This window comes from Aptenodytes forsteri, unplaced genomic scaffold (genome assembly GCF_000699145.1).
Source record: "Aptenodytes forsteri isolate BGI_AS27 unplaced genomic scaffold, ASM69914v1 Scaffold119, whole genome shotgun sequence".
Classification (NCBI taxonomy): Eukaryota; Metazoa; Chordata; class Aves; order Sphenisciformes; family Spheniscidae; genus Aptenodytes; species Aptenodytes forsteri.
Window position 1 is genome coordinate 4,727,594 of NW_008796165.1, and position 15,489 is coordinate 4,743,082.

Consider the following 15,489-nt stretch of genomic DNA (forward strand, 5'->3'; position numbering starts at 1 on the left):
CCCCGAGCTGCGCGGACGGGCGCCTTAGGCACATCCCCGGTTTTCTGACTGGAAACGCGGTGCAAAACACCTGATCTTGTGCTTTGCGGCTTGCTCCGGGCTGCAAGTTTGCGTGGGGATAGCTCTGAGCTGCAGGGTGCTTGTGGGTCAGTGGCTGCAAGCTGGCAGGGGTGGGTGCTCCTGGTTTTTTAGACAGCAGACCTGTTGGCCAGGCTTACTCTGATCTAACCTGAATGTGAAAAGCATCTTCTTTCCTAACAATCTTTCATTCAAACAATAAACAAAACTGAAACTAACAGGTTTTTCCAAAAGATAGCCAACAGGGTGAACCAGCTCTAGACGGCTGAACACCTGAAAGCAAGCACCACTCCTGGCTCTGGTTTCACGCCTCCGAGAGCTCGGTTCCTGTCACGAAATGGGTGGCCTGTTATAAACACTTATTCAATATTTTGTTTGCAGGATGGAAGAGGAATTGGCAGCTCCTTCCACATCCACAGACAAGACAGACAGGTGAGGTGGGAGTTGGAGTTATCAGTTACCAAAGAATGCGAAATCCAGGGGTTATTGAGTGAAACAAAAAGGTCACCCTTCAAATTGGCTGTTAGGCTCAAAGTTTAACAGATGTGGATGCTGTAGACGCTGAAAACTTGTGCTCACCAGTAGTCTGCACAAATCTAGTGCAACAAAACTCTTTCAAGGACTAATAAATACACAGATACCAGCTGTTGTTTAGGAAGTTCTTGATCTGTGAGTTAGTGCTGGGGAAAAGCATTGGGGAGGTACAAATACTTGACTAGCACGTAGTAGTACTCCTCTGTGGGCAGCTCCTCTTGTCCCAGTCCAAGGTGCTGGGCTGGGACGGACCTTCTGGAAATGGAGCTGTGTGAGATGCACTGAGTTGAAACTAAGATTTGCATCTATCATTCTTCTCAAATGCATTGTGCTGTGCTATGAGAAGTCATAACTTGGATTTATTCTTATTTTTCTTGGCTTAGCTAGCATCGGAGTCTGGTTAAACACTGTATGGTACTCAGTGTTGTATTGGTGTGCAACTCTTAGAGTATATTGTTTGGCATCCTTTGTCATACCAGATTCTGATACCCGCTTCTTGCAGCGGTTACTTAAAATTAACCTGTCTGCCCTCGGTCATCAGAACTAAAAGTTGGTCCAGATTTCAACAAACCAACCCAAACAAACCTCCCACCCTTCCCCGAAAAAAAACCCCCCAGCCCAGTAGTTCCAACCAGCGTAATGTATGCAACTCACTCTTGCATAAAGCTGACTAGGTTTTGAAAGCCGGATATGAAATTACTATGGAAACTAACAGAATCCTGTATTTGATTTATTTTTATTTTTTCCCCCCTCTCCAGTATGGACGTGGATGGAGAATCAAAGAAACTATTGGGTTTAGGACAGAAACACTTGGTAATGGGAAATATTCCAGCTGCTGTTAATGCGTTCCAGGAAGCTGCGAGCTTACTGTGAGTAGTAGAATGTTTTGTGTGTTTTTGTAGGGCTTGGTTTTCAGCTTGACTATACTGATGTGGCTTATACAAGAAAGATGGAGATTTTTACCTTGCATATGCTGCTGTATTTATAATAAAACTGAGGAGAGGACAAACTATTTAAATTAACTCAAGTGTTGGACAATACTGTAGTTGGTGTGCAATTTAGCCAGCTTTTGTGATAGTAATTGCCAGTGTAGTTCCCTAATGAGGAAAAGGAATTTGATATTTTATTTTGCAGTGTGTGGTTCTGATGTCTCTTAATATGAAAATAATGGGATAGTGTTACTTGCTAGTAACTTGTTTACTAGTCTTGATCAGTCTCTGAGGGTGATACCTCTTTGGGTTTTAGATTAGTTTGCTTTGCTGGATGTTTGAGAGCCACATCTAGCTAAGTGAGAGGAGCTTTCGTTATTTGTTTGAAACAATGGGAGACGAGCTAAGAAACTGATTCTTCCTGTCCAGGAATTTTTAGCTTTCAAGTTCACGTATCAAAATTTGTAGGCACAGGCAAATAATTCTTCATTACTTTTGTAGGGGTAAAAAATATGGTGAGACAGCGGATGAGTGTGCAGAAGCCTTTTTTTACTATGGAAAATCTCTCCTGGAGTTGGCAAGGTATGCTAACAGTTTCTCATTTAATTAGGAGTCTGCCTGGCATGACAGGGTTACACTAGAACTTCATATACGCAGAGTTGCACTGGGTGGGATGGGCCATGGCATTGCAGCTTGTGCAGTTAAAATGATGGTATTACAAAAGCTAAGGGATAGCAAACTTCTGTTCCCTTTAGAATGGAAAATGGTGTGCTGGGAAATGCCTTAGAAGGGGTGCAGGTTGAAGAGGAAGGAGAAAAAGCTGAAGATGATTCTGCGTTACCGACTGTTGATGGTATGTAAAGCTGTCTGCCATGTCGTGGAGGCACTGAGCTGGGTTTCTTGTCTAAACGATCCCAAGTTCAGTCCATCGGTATCTCGGGTAGCCTGAATCATTCTGTTGAAACTCTTAGCAGCCTGAATGGACTTTTTTTTTTTTGTTCTTCTAATCTTGCTTAAAGATTGAACAAAACCTCTAAAACTTCTGCAAGGAACTGGTCACTGAAAGCATGTGTTAAAGGGTCACCAGGTGTCTGTGTCCTGAAACACTGCATTCAAACTTGCTTTCTTAAGCTTCACAGTCAACTTGAACTGCTTTGTGTAACCTTCTAGCAGTACAGTGTGTGTAGTAGGGCAGGTCAGAGTCTCTGTAAAAAGTCCAAGAACAGTAACTGTTTTATACTACCTGCAGCTGGAGATAACACAGGAATTCCTGTCAATCCAGACTATTAAAACACTGGCACCTCTTGCTTAGCTGTGACTAAAAACGCTAGCGCGCAAAACTGCACACTGCTTGAGCAGCCGCTTGCAATAATGCAGTCTGGGGAAGGGGAAGGGATTTGCTTAGTTCAAGTTACTATGTTGGTTGTGTCCTAATTCCTTGTACTTTGAAAATGGAGCTTTTAGGAATGTCATCTAACTTGATGACAAACCAACACGCTGGAGGGTCTGAGGGTGGTATTGTCAGTGCCCATTAATGTCTTTATCACTAAACTCGAAGAAATGTTTATGCTTCCTCAATCATGTAGAAGAAGCAAGGGAGGAGTTGAGAGAACAGGTATATAACGCCATGGGGGAAAAAGAAGAGGCCAAAAAGTCTACAGAAGAGTCTCCAGTACTATCTGAGAAGGAAATCAAAGAGGAGGATGTTGACATGAAAGAGATCACAGAAGAAAAACCAACAGAAGAAGCAATTGCTGACAAGGATGTAAAGCTTGAAGAGAAGATGGAGGCTTCTGTGGAAAAAGAAGTAATTTCAGAAGAGCAGACGCAGCAGGTAGCTGTGGAAAAGGAGGCTACGAAAGAGGAGGCAGCTGTGGAAGAGAAGGTAGTGGAAAAAGAGCAGAAGATAGTGCCTGAAGACAAGGTAGGAGAGGCAACCGAGGAGAAGGAGAGAACGACAGAAGTGTCGGACGAGGAGGCAAAGGCAGCTGTGGAAGAGGCTGAAGCTGGAGAAGTGGCTGTGGAAGAGAAGGGAGAGGCGGGAGAGCAGACAGCAGAAGCAACAGAAAAAGAGCCAGCTGTGGAAAAGGGAGAGGCTGTAGAAGGGCAGGCAGAGGCAGTTGTGGAAGAGAAGGCAGTAGCACAAGTGACAGCAGAAGTGCAGGCAGCAGTTGCTGTGGAGCAGAAAGAAGCTGCAGAAGGGGGAACAGAGGCAGCTGAACAGAAGAAGGTGGAGGAGAAACAAGAGCCGGTAGAGAGAGCTGCAGAAGAGAAAACAGATGAATCTAAAGAGGCAGAGTCCTCAAAGGAACCTGTGCCCACAGAGGGCAAAGAGCCATCTGATGACATGGAAGAAAAGGCTGAAGTAGCTGCTAAGGTAGAGAAAGAGGAAAAGAAAGATGACCTGATGGAAGAGGGTGAAGGTGCTAAGGTAGAAAAAGAAGAGAAAGATGACCTGATGGAAGAGGGAGAAGGTAACAGTGAGAGGAGAAAAGTACTTGTGGGTGGATGACTTGATGGATTTGGCTAACAATGGGTGAAAAATGTTCCATTCAGAATTTTCTGTTTGCCTTAGAATAAGGAAAAGGCACGGTAAAGGGGCTCTTGAAGGATTTTACATCCAAGTAAAGTTTCAAGGAATAGTTGAATAGTCTCAGTTTCTCTAGACTAACGCTTAACTAACTGCAAAGCAAATCTTACTTGAAAGCAAACTTACAGCCCTGTGAAATGTGTAAGTAATGGCTAGGCTGGTGGAGAATACTGAATGGATGTTCACTTGCATGTGTCTGGGTTTATTGCACTAACCTTGAAATAACTTGAAGCACAAGTTGCCTCTGGTTATAAAAAAACAGAAAAATAAGAACAGCTGAACACGTAACAAAATAGTAAATTTGCTTTTTGTGGGGGGGAAGGAACTCTCCATTTGAGTCTCTCTGGTGGTAATTACAAGTGAGAATTTGGTTGGCAAATCTAAACTTAATTTGCCCTGGAACCTGTAGGCTTATTGCTACGATCTAGTACAGTCTTCCAGCTATCTAGCTTTTTCTGCCATTCTGCTTCCCTGCTTCATTATAGCTGTTCTCAGGATTATGTTAAAGTAACCTAGTAAAACTTGTACACTTTGAAGTATTACTTGCATGGTCTTAGTAGGCCAATGCTTTCTATTGCACAAGTTAATTGATGAGCTAATAATTGAAACTTTGCTTGTCAGTAACTCAGCTTCACAGGAAGAGCCTTATTTTAGGAGTGGCAAATATTCGGACTAAATTAGTTCTGGACACTGAAAGGATTTGTACTGCTGAGCACAGTCAACACTCAGTGGTGGAACAGCTGCCTAACAAGGTGTCTGTCTGGACAGAGTATGACTGAATGTAAACTAAGAGTAGTTATCCACTCCTCATCATCCTGTGAAAGGCTGCTTATGTGTGCATACTGCTGCTTTTTTTCCCCCAACGCTGTTAGCGTGAGGATACTCTTGAACATCCTGGTCTGGTGCTGTGTTGTTCCAGACTCCTCCCACTACTTAAATTTTAACTTCCTAACATCTCTTCTGTTTTACCTTTGATCAAGCTGTCCTCATACTTACAGGTTTGGCCCTCTCAGTGGTAGGTGTGTGCTTTTTGGGAGTTAGACTAATGAGCTCATGGGTTCTCTAGTCTCCACCCCATCAAGGTCCTGTTATTCCGGAATTAGTCAGTGGTCACGATCTAGGAATTAAATGTGCAACTTCAGCATGCAAGTCAACCAATGCTGTAAAATTATTAGCCATACTCCTTCACCGCACATTTTCCAAAAATGTTTCCTACTGGTAGAATAGATCATGCAACGCTCCTACACAGTATCAGAAGTCAGATCAGTGCTACACAATAGCGGGTTCATTAATAACATTGCCACTTAAATGTCTGACATGAGGAACATGAATTCAGAAACAGTCTTATTTGTGCGCAGCTTGGCAGCTATCTTGCTGAAAACACTTGTTATCTGTAGCATAAAGTCCAGCAACTGACCAGTACCTCCAGGGCTGCTCAGGATCCCATGGCTTCCGTGGGAGTTCATGATGCATTTGTGAGAACTGGATTCTAGGTAAGTTTGTGTTCTGGAAAGTATGACGTTAAACTTAAAACAAGGACTTAAGGTAGCCTGGAACTACTTTAGTCTACAGTGCCTAACACTTTCAGCAAGATGGCTGCTGCTGCTGAGAATTTAATGTATCTGTACTCTTCTTGCATCACACATCTAACCTGTCACTGGAAGGGTAAGGGCTGGATGTAATGTATTCTACCTGACTCCATGTGAAGCAAGCGTAGTAACAACAAGTGTTCTCATTCATCTACTTCCCTTGTAGAAACAGAAGAATCTGAAGAGGAAGATAAAGAAAATGATAAAGCTGAAGATGATAAGGAGAATGAATTGACAGTGGAAGACAAGGTGAGACTGCTGAGCTCTGATATCGGTGCTCATGGAAGAATGCAGTATTTGTCTAAATGTCATGTTAATGACTTTTTAAAAGCTCACTTGCATTCCATTTAGTCCTATGTAGGAAATGACTTGAAAACCAGTATTGCCTAAGGAAGGGTCAGCATTATGCGTAGTACACATTGTAGTATCTTGCTCAGCTCTGTCTGTAAACTTGGGCAGTCCACTGATGAGTAATGCAGCCTGGGAAATGCAGGGGCAGGCAGGGAGAGTTGCTTTAGCTTGTCACTAAAGTTAGTTACTTGTAACAGTTTATTTTCCGCTTGTTTTGTTGTTGTCTCGCTACACATGTTGAACACCCAGCCCAATAAGCCATGATTGGGATGGAAATTTAGTGGGAAGTGTAGTGCTGTTTAAATCTGAGGCCTTTCCTTGACGTAGCAATCAAAACACCTGGAAAAATCTGAAGCCTATTAGAGTGTGGTACTAAGCATGCTATATGACTGTCCTGAATAGAATATCTGTCTCTGCCTCAGACTATTCTAACGAAGTTCAAAAGCTCATTTGAAAAAAAGTGGAACATCACCTCCTTTGTTTAGCTTTTGATTCATCTAAATAGCACCTTTTCAAAAAAAAAAAATCTTATTCTTAGGATGAGATTGGTGCTTGGTGCCCTGTTATTTCTGGAAAAAAAATTAAGGCCATATCAACTAACAATGTAAGCTACCACTTAAAACATCTTCACTGCAGGCAAAGTCTCAGTTGATACAATAACCTCTTCTGCATGTTCTCTCTTCTTTTTCCTTCTAGTGGTAAACTGTTTACCTCCTAAATAAATCTATTCCTTGACAACACTGCTTAGAAACTTAGTGTTGTCTGATGTGATATGTAACCAAGTCACTTAATCTTTAATGCATTTCTAGTCTTTACAGGAAAGCGAGGAGGATGAAGTTGGAAATCTTGAGCTAGCCTGGGACATGCTGGAGTTGGCAAAAGTCATCTACAAGAGGTAAAGGCTTAAGTCCTAATTTGGATATCTGCTAGAGAAACTCATTGGAAACTGGGGGGTGGCATAAGCAATTATGTGAATGTGGCATATTCTGATCAGGATTTGAAAACTGCTTTTTTTTTTTTGTCCTTGATTTAGACAAGAAACAAAAGAAGCTCAGCTCCATGCAGCTCAAGCTCATCTAAAGTTAGGAGAAGTTAGCATTGAATCTGGTAAGTAATATTAATTCTCAAGTACAGTTCCACTTTCTGTCCTTCTCTATTTCTTACTTTAAAATGAGCGGAGGTGAGTTAAGGCTAAGATGAAAGCAAAACACACTTTGTTTAATTATGATAGTGCAGCCGTGTGAGAAGCTTTAGAATCAATGGATGAACAAGTCAGTGCCCTAAGCAGGATAGTCCATGCTTTTCTAGAGCAGTGAAAGAAAGCTTCGAGTAAGTAGTAATGTGTTACCGGATCAAAACCAGCCTTGTGTTCCGCTTTACAGGCGAGGTTTGGTTAGCTTCAGAAAAGGAGAAGGACTCTTTCCTTACTGAAGTAGTGAGTCATTGAGCTCAATGGGAGGTGTTGGTACCATGGCAGTTCCAGAACATAAAGACTGCAAATAAAAAAGGGTTGACTCTCTTAGACTTTCCAAAATACTAGGGTATGGTCAGGAAAGACCCTAATGTGTTATGCACGAGAAAAAAGGAGTGTGAAGCAAGACTCGGGTTTGTGCCCTCTAGTGTCTTATCTGCCCTTCGTTTAAAAACGTGTTTTAATCTTGTTAAACCCAAGTAGGGTGTAATCTTCTTCTATGGCAAGCATTGGAAATAACGTGGCAGGTTTCTGGACAAGGGCTACAAAATGAGAGTTGTGTTTATGTCACTAGAATCCGTTGAATGGAGAGCTTGACTGGGAGGTAGCAGGGGACTGCCCTTAGCTCTAGGTTCCAGTTGCACTCAACTTGTGGTGGTAGGTAAAAATAGCAGGATTTGCGTGCCTGGTTTTGACTTGGCTGCTTAGTTTACTGTGTTGCTGCGAATGGACAAGGCGCTCTTGAGAGAACTAGAGGAACTGGACTCTAACAATCTTTTTCTGAGGTGCAGGGGGGGACAGTGTTGGACTGTGAGCGGTGTCACTTGGTAATCTGAAAGCAGCCTGTCACTGAACTCAACTGCTGCACGCAATGGTGGTTCTGTTTTCAGACTATATAAAGTGCAATAAAATACAGAGTAACAGAATAAGGGTTTAGATCTTGCTTGTTTGGATGAGAGTGTGGTTTGTAAAGACCTTACGGCTTCCTCCTATAGAAAACTACACGCAGGCTATAGAAGAGTTCCAGGCCTGCCTGGCCCTGCAGCAGAAGTACCTGGAGGCTCATGACCGCCTGCTAGCTGAGAGTCACTACCAGCTGGCGCTGGCGTACCACTACAACAGCCAGTTCGATGAGGCAGTTTTGCAGTTTGGTAAATCCGTAGAAGTCATTGACAAGAGAATGGGTAAGTGGATTTCTCAAACTGCCTAGTGAATGTGAGAGCTTTCGCAAGTCAAAGCAGGCTTTGTTAAACTGCCCTAAAAGTAGTTAGATATGCGTATTACCTTGCCATGCAAATGTTTGCCGGTCTGAAACTGGTAACAGGCTATACCGATAATCAGAATTGTTGGAACAGTGTGTGCCAGCAGACACTTGCCTCTGTGGGTATTGATAACTGGACAGCTGCTTTGCCTTGAGGTTTTTTTTTTGCCATAACTGTTTCATCCTAGCAATGCTTACTGAACGAATAAAGAAGACGGAAAGTGGGTCCCCTGAAGATGAGAAGGAGATTGAAGAACTGAAGGGACTGCTTCCTGAAATTAAAGAAAAGATAGAAGATTCAAAGGAATCTCAAAAGAGCGTAAGAGTAGCTGAGCTGGCACTGAAAGCAACTCTGGTTAGTGTCCTGCTGTTTCCTTTTAAACAAACATTCTTCCAGTGAGGCTTGAAGTAAACCAGTAATGGGAAGAGCTCAGACTGGATGGTGCAGATCGGGGGCTGGTGGTTGTGAGAAGGAAACTGAGGCAGCAGACATCTAAAGAGAGGATAGTTAGTAAATACACTGACGTTAACTGTTCCAAACTAAACTGGGACGTGACAGGCTTCTATAGCAATTGAATGTGTCAGGGCTGGAAATGGTAGGCCAGCCAAATGTGAGGAATGGACTGAGTGTCGCATCGCTATGCGAGCTTTTCGTCTCTCTGTCCTGTGTGTAAGCGTAGGAGCAGAATGCAGCGTCGAGACATGAAGGAGTTGGGTTTTCTGTCCCTTTCTACACTAGCATGTACGGTTTTGTGTGGATAGATAGCCGGAATTCGTTCCACTGTTGTTCTGCTTTTTCTTAAGGTTGGAACTACATCTGGCTTTGCACAAAGTGAAGACAGCGGTTCTGTTTCCACAGTAAGTTAATTTAAGATGGATGTTGAGAATTCCTGTCTGCTCTGAGGATTACTGTTTGCTGTTACTCACGTGTCAGTGTCTGTCTTGTAACAGATTCCAGTCAGAAAAGCAGCTGATGGTGCATCTCAGTGTGTTACAGACATCTCTCACCTGGTCAGGAAAAAGGTGAGCCCGGAAATGACTAGTTGAACAAACAATTTGTTAAAGTACCACTGGCTTGCTCTGTATAATTGGATTTCTTGGCTTGAAGCTTTTTTTTCTTAGCTTAGTTCTGTAACGGAAAAAGCACTCTAAAAGTAAAAAACAGAAGTAGTGCATGAAACTCCTTTCCACTGGGAGCCAATCAGTCTGGGAACCATCCAGCCTCCAGGAGACTACTTCCTGATGGTTCAGCACCCCGCCTGACCCACACTGGTTTAACTTCCGAGCTGAGTTGTGTGGCTTCTGCAGGCGTTCTCTGAACAAGTGCCCTCCTCTGCTGAGGACCTGCAAGAGCAGCAGGGTGGCCTACAGATCTTAAGAAAAGGGCGAGCAACCAGGCTGAGTTGGGTTCCCTTCTTTCCAAGTGGAAACGGAGAATTGGACTTAAGAAATAGCAAAGCCAGTCTAATGGTAGTAATGATAAACTGCCTCTCGCTGAGATAATAAAATGTACTGAGCACTAGGTTCCTTTAAAGGTATATGGTTTTTTCTAGAACTGTTTGCAAATACAACTAAAATTATCCCCTGTGGGATCTGAGTTTTTGTTTTGTATGCTGCTGTGGCACAGCCTGGCCTGTGTTACGTTAGCCTCTCAGTTCAGGTTTGCCTGGAGCAACTTTGATCTGCTTTACAGAGGTGATTGTAAGTGTCAGATGCCCTAAATCTACCCCCGTAACTGTTACCTGGCTCAGCAGTCGCATGTTTCCGTGCCAAGCTATAACTAAGGATAATTCAGCACTATAGAAACCGGCACCTACGTAATGTCTTACTGGAAATCCTTTGTGGTTGAGACCTCTATACCAAAGCTTCAGTAAAGCGTTAAGATTTAACCAAAGCTCTGAAGTATCTGTCTTGAATCTGGCAAGTAGAGGTTGAGTAGATAACGTGCAATGACATCTAGATGCTAACTTTCTAAAAAAAAAAAATAAACTTTAATTTGTACATAGTGAAGACTAAACAATTTTGTCTTCAGAGGAAACCAGAGGAGGAGACTCAACAGGGAGACAATGAAGCTAAGAAATCTAAACCAGAACCGGCTGTCAATGGTGGTGGTGGTGATGCTGCCCCCAGTGGAAATGAGGTTGCAGAAAAAATGGAAGAGGAGGTGGGCAGCTGAGTCAGGAGTCTGTGCCGTGCTTGCTTATTTATTTTACTCTGTTCAGGCACAGGTTTGTGCCTGGTGGATGGACTGGTTTTATTGCCTGCTGGTCTTCATAAAGCTTCCCAGATGAGGTGGGGAATATTCCCCAGTTGGCAGGGTGCGTGTTGTACTGTGGTGTCTGACACTGTGTGGGCTGGAAAGACACCAGCTGTGGAGACGTGCAGCCTGTGGGGTGGGACAGAAACGTGTTCTGGGTCTTGGAGTCGGGCTGAACTACAGCACAGGGCCTTTCCCCCAAAGTATTTTTTTTAATACTCCCGGGTTTTAATACTTGTCACCTGGGCTATGATTGTTAACGTCAATATTTTAGAATAGTGTTGGGCTCTGGAGACCAGCAAAGCACACGCAGTCAGTAAAGTCTTCAAATTACAGAAACTTTGAACTGCTGCATGAATTGGTTTTTTAAAAACAAAACCTTTTCTTTTCTTTTAGACAGAGAAAAGGCCACAAGCAGAATCAGGGGCTGCAGTTGAAAGCACAGTATGATAATTCTTTAACCTTGGACACTCCTCTACTTACAAGGAAAATGGTTTTGTATATAGTGTATTTTTTCACTTTTTGGCAACTTTTGTATGACTTCAATAAAGATTGTAAGCAAATGTTCCTTGTCTTCACCCTCTTGCTGTTACAAGCTCCAGCCTTTGCTCCTCACTGCCCTTGGGGTGCAGGTCTCGGCCCTGGCGCAGCACTGGCCTCGCTGTCCCCTTAGCCTCAGCCTTTCCCTCCACATCTGCCTAATGAGGAAGGAGGAGGGTGGGAGAGGAGGGGTGAATGGAATTCGCTGCAGTCGTGGCTATGGGGTAGGGCGCAAGCCCCATGGTCATAGCTCTGGCTGTGTTCTGGTTCTTTCTAGGCTGAGCCTGGTGTAGGTTCCTGTGGTGCCTTGAGCAGCCAGAACATGCTGGGGAAGGCTGATAAGAGCTTGTCTGGCCCCCGCAGCCTTCGTAGGAGCCAGGACACCGTTGATGTGCAGCATTAGCTCTGCTCAACCTCCGCTTTACCCCTTTATGTATCTATGGTCATGCATGAGGAGCTGGTGGGGGGGCAGGGGGGTGATGGGTCCTCACATTGACAGGGCTAGCCCCTGAGCCAGCCTGAGTCCCTGTATCTGCCCAAGCGGGGCTGGGAGGCTGCTCTGGGACAAATGTGCATGTGTTTATATGTACATATAAAAAAAAAAAAAGGTGAAGAAGCAAAGAGCAACTGGCTGACACCGTTTATTAAACACCCAGCATGGCCTCCAACGTGGCAGAAGAAATCTTGCTGTGGGTTTGCTGGTTCCTGTGGCTGAGCCATGGACGCTTCTTGTGAGGCTTCCCCTAGAAAAGGCTTGTGATGGGAAAGTAGGGAAAGGGAAAAAAGTGGTTGTGCCCAATTATACAGCTGGTCCAAGCCTCCATACCTGCAGCTGTAACACAAATTTTGCCATCCCTTCATCGCACGTATAGTTAAGAAAGCCCCAGTTTCATGTTCCATCTCAGTGAAGGGACGCCGGGGGATGCTGGGGCTGAGGGAGTGCTGCGGGGACGTGGCCCATTCCTGGCTTACCTTCGGGGAGGTCTGTGCTGTGCTGGGGGCTCCCGGGGGTCCTCCGGGGCCGTGAAGGGGAGGCCAGGGGGGATGTGGGGGTGACCAGGGGCTGTGGGGCTGCCTGTCCCCAGCGCTGGCCCAGGGGACTCCTGGGAAAGGAGAAAAGGGGTGTTAACAGGAGGGGTGTCCCAGCCCTGTCCTGCCACAGGCACTGGCAGGAGCTGCCCAGCCACCCCATGCCACACATGGCGTTGGGCATGCAGAGCAAACCACGCCTGTGGTTTGGCATCTGGGGGGGACGACCCGCCTGTCCTGGTGGCCCTGGTTCCATGGGGCACCCGTGTCCCCAGCTATGGCCAAGGCAGCAGTTCCTGAATCATCTCCCCAAGCCCATACCGCCACACTCATCGTCCCATCTGGGTCAGCAGCCCAACCCCATCTCCTGTCGCCTCTGGAGACCTGGAAATAGCCCCAGGACGAGGCTCTTTTACCGTGAAAAGCTCTGGTGTGGCCAGAGCTGGTGGGAACAGGGGGGCCACAGCAGCTGGGAGGATTGCGGGGGGCAGCTGTGGCCCTGTCCGCTCCGTGTGGCATCGCAGCATCCCCACCTCTGCCTGGAGCTGGGCCAGCTCCTCCGCGTGCCGTTGGGCTGCCCGTGAGCCTGGGGGACGGGAACTTTTCACCACAGGGTTTACCTCCCCCTCAGTAGCCCTTTCCCCTGGCACCCCACTGGGCTGGTGTGCAGAGTCACTGGGGGGTACCATTCCTGCTGCTGCAGTGACTCTCCCCTCCCCATTCCTCCCCAATGTCCAAGGGAACATTGTCCCCCCCGTCCCAGTGCTGTCACCGTGCAAGGCCCCCTGGCAAGTGCGGAGAACCCACCCTGGGCTGTGCAGTTGCAGCAATCCCTTTGCACATATTTGCACAAGCCGTTGGCAGCCCAGGGGCCCTGACAGCTGCAACCCCAGAGGCAACCGGGAGCTGTGGGGTGCAGGTGGGGGCTGCCCCATTCCCTGGGACCTGTCACCTACCGGCATCAGCTCTCCTCTCCCTCCTGACCTTCAGTGCCAGGAGCTCATCTTCCAGCCGCCGGTTCTCCAGCTCCACGGCCAGCAGTGCTGCATCCGGGCCCCGCGCACCAGTGCCGTGGGGCTCTGCTGGCACAGCCGGGGGTGCCTCAGTTGCCGGCTGTGGAGACAGGGTCCCTGCTGGGGGGTGGTCCCAGAGCTGGGGTTGGGGCTTACCCATCCTCCTGCCCCCGCGCAGCTCCGTGGTTCCTTTCTCCAGCACTGTGGCCTCCACCTGGAGTTGGAGGAGCTGGTCCAGGATGGCCAGGTCGTGTCCTCCAGCGCGCAGGTAGGACAGTCGCAGTGCCCTGCCACAGCCCCGGAATCAGCCATTGCTGGGGCTCGGCAGGATGCTCAGCTTGGATCCACCACCACCCACAGAGCCTCACCTGGCCTCCGCGGCAAGTGGCCCAGCGGTCGGCAGGAGGGTGTCGAGGTAGAAGGTGGCCCTGGGGAGGAAACAGGCAAACGGGGAGGCTGAGGGGCCAAGGGCCCTGTGATGGAGAGCACCCTGCTCCCTGGGCACTCCCCTGGAGGGGTGCAGAGTCCTGTCCCCCCAGTTGGGGCTCACCCTCCATGTAACAGCAGTCCGACATAATCCTGCAGCACCTCTGGGGCCCGGCTCAGTTCTGGTTCCTCCTGTGCAGGGTGGGGGGTTGCAGCCACCCTGGTCCCCAGCGCTGCCAGCTGCCGGCACAGATCTGTGGGATGGTGAGGGGCCATGGGGACTCAGCACAGTCCCCACAGCCCCACTCCCCACGGGTTAGTGCATCCCATCGGTGCCTTCCCATCACCCCAAAACCCATGCCAGCACTACCCTCTCTCTGCTGCTCCAGCTGCTGGATCCTGGCCTGGATTTTGGCCATGTGGTGCTCGAGGGCCTCCACTGTGGCCGCTGCCCGCGCCCCGCGCCCGCGCCCCTGCAGTGGGGCCGGCCGCCGGCTGGGCTCTCCCTGCTGCACAGGGGGTTGCAACAGGCAGGAGGGACTGGACTCCACCAGCCATGGGGCTTGGGGGCGTAGGGAGCCATCCGGGTGCTGGTGCCCACCCCAGGGGCGTGGGGTTCGCCGTACCTCCGTTGTCAGCCTCCTGGAAGCGGGGTCGGCCATGCGGAGCAGGGCCCTCTCGCGGGGGGTGAGCACGTCCCCCAGGGGAGCCCCCTGTGCTCGCCCCGGCCCCCACTGTCCCCGCCTGGCCGGCGGGAGCCTGGGAAGCACGAGGAGATGGCGTGGCTCAGCGCGGTCCCCATGCTGGGACACCCCGACCTCGCAGAGGCAAATGGGAAGAAAAGGGGGAAAAAAATGCTTAATAATACAAACTTTCCTGGCTTTGACAAAATAAGCATTGAGGGCTGCTTGTGCAGTGCAGTGGGGGAGGACAGAGGGTCCCCCTGGTTCAGGCTGGGCCCGATCCAGCTGTGGTGGCTGTGACGCCCCGTTTCCTCACCCGTGGCATGTCCCAGCCCAGCACCCATCCCTGTCCCTGTCCCTGTCCCTGCTGACTGCCCCATCCCCAAACACCTCGCGCCAGACCCGGCTCCACGCTACCGAGGTGTCCTGCAGCCTCCCCGCTGTGCCCGCAGCCCCCTCCACAGGCGGTGGGTTCCCCCCGGGGAGGCAGGAGCTGCCGGCTGCCGGGGTCCCGGGGCACAGCTTCTCCTCATGCACCCGCAGCAGCGGCTGGGACCTGAAAGCCATGCGGCAGCGGGGGCAGGCGAAGCCCCCCATGCCTGGCATGCGGCGCCCTGGAAAGCACAGCAGGGAGGGGGTCACCTGGGGGTGCCACCCTGCCAGGGGAGAGGGCTGGGACGCGTGCACAGACCTGCTCGGCAGTGGCTGCGGGGGTTGGGGCCACCGTTTTGAAGCCACTGTTGCTACGCTGGCATGGGCGAGGGAGGGTGGCCGCACCCCTGACGCTGGCGATTGCTGCTGTTTACCACGGGCACTGGAAAGGGGGAAAAATGTTGCTTGGCCACCTGATCAATCCACAGAATACAAGATGGGGGGGCCCCGCCAGCAGCAATGCTCAGTGAGGCTGTCCCGTCCCCCGCAGCGCTCCCCCTTTCGTGGTCACAAAGCGCTCGCTGCCGGCCTTGCCCGGCCCCGGGGGTGGCCCAGGGGCTGCCCCTTTTCCACCTTGCAGCCGCC

The 15,489-nt window shown here is 48.7% G+C and overlaps 1 protein-coding gene across 2 annotated transcripts; it reads left to right on the forward strand.

The window, feature by feature from the left end:
* The first annotated feature begins 460 nt into the window (after positions 1-460).
* NASP (nuclear autoantigenic sperm protein) lies at positions 461-11,336 on the forward strand. Of its 2 annotated transcripts, XM_009287307.1 has the most exons (13): positions 461-510; positions 1,371-1,481; positions 2,043-2,123; positions 2,297-2,394; positions 5,887-5,969; positions 6,881-6,966; positions 7,105-7,178; positions 8,259-8,447; positions 8,713-8,879; positions 9,329-9,382; positions 9,476-9,547; positions 10,557-10,688; positions 11,178-11,336. In XM_009287307.1, the coding sequence occupies exons 1-13, from the start codon at positions 461-463 to the stop codon at positions 11,229-11,231; spliced, it is 1,251 nt and encodes a 416-aa protein (XP_009285582.1). In that variant the 3' UTR covers positions 11,232-11,336. The 2 variants fall into 2 exon arrangements, with proteins under 2 accessions (XP_009285582.1, XP_009285583.1); XM_009287308.2 differs by lacking the exon at positions 10,557-10,688 and having other exon boundaries at positions 11,178-11,331.
* The last annotated feature ends 4,153 nt before the right edge of the window (positions 11,337-15,489 follow it).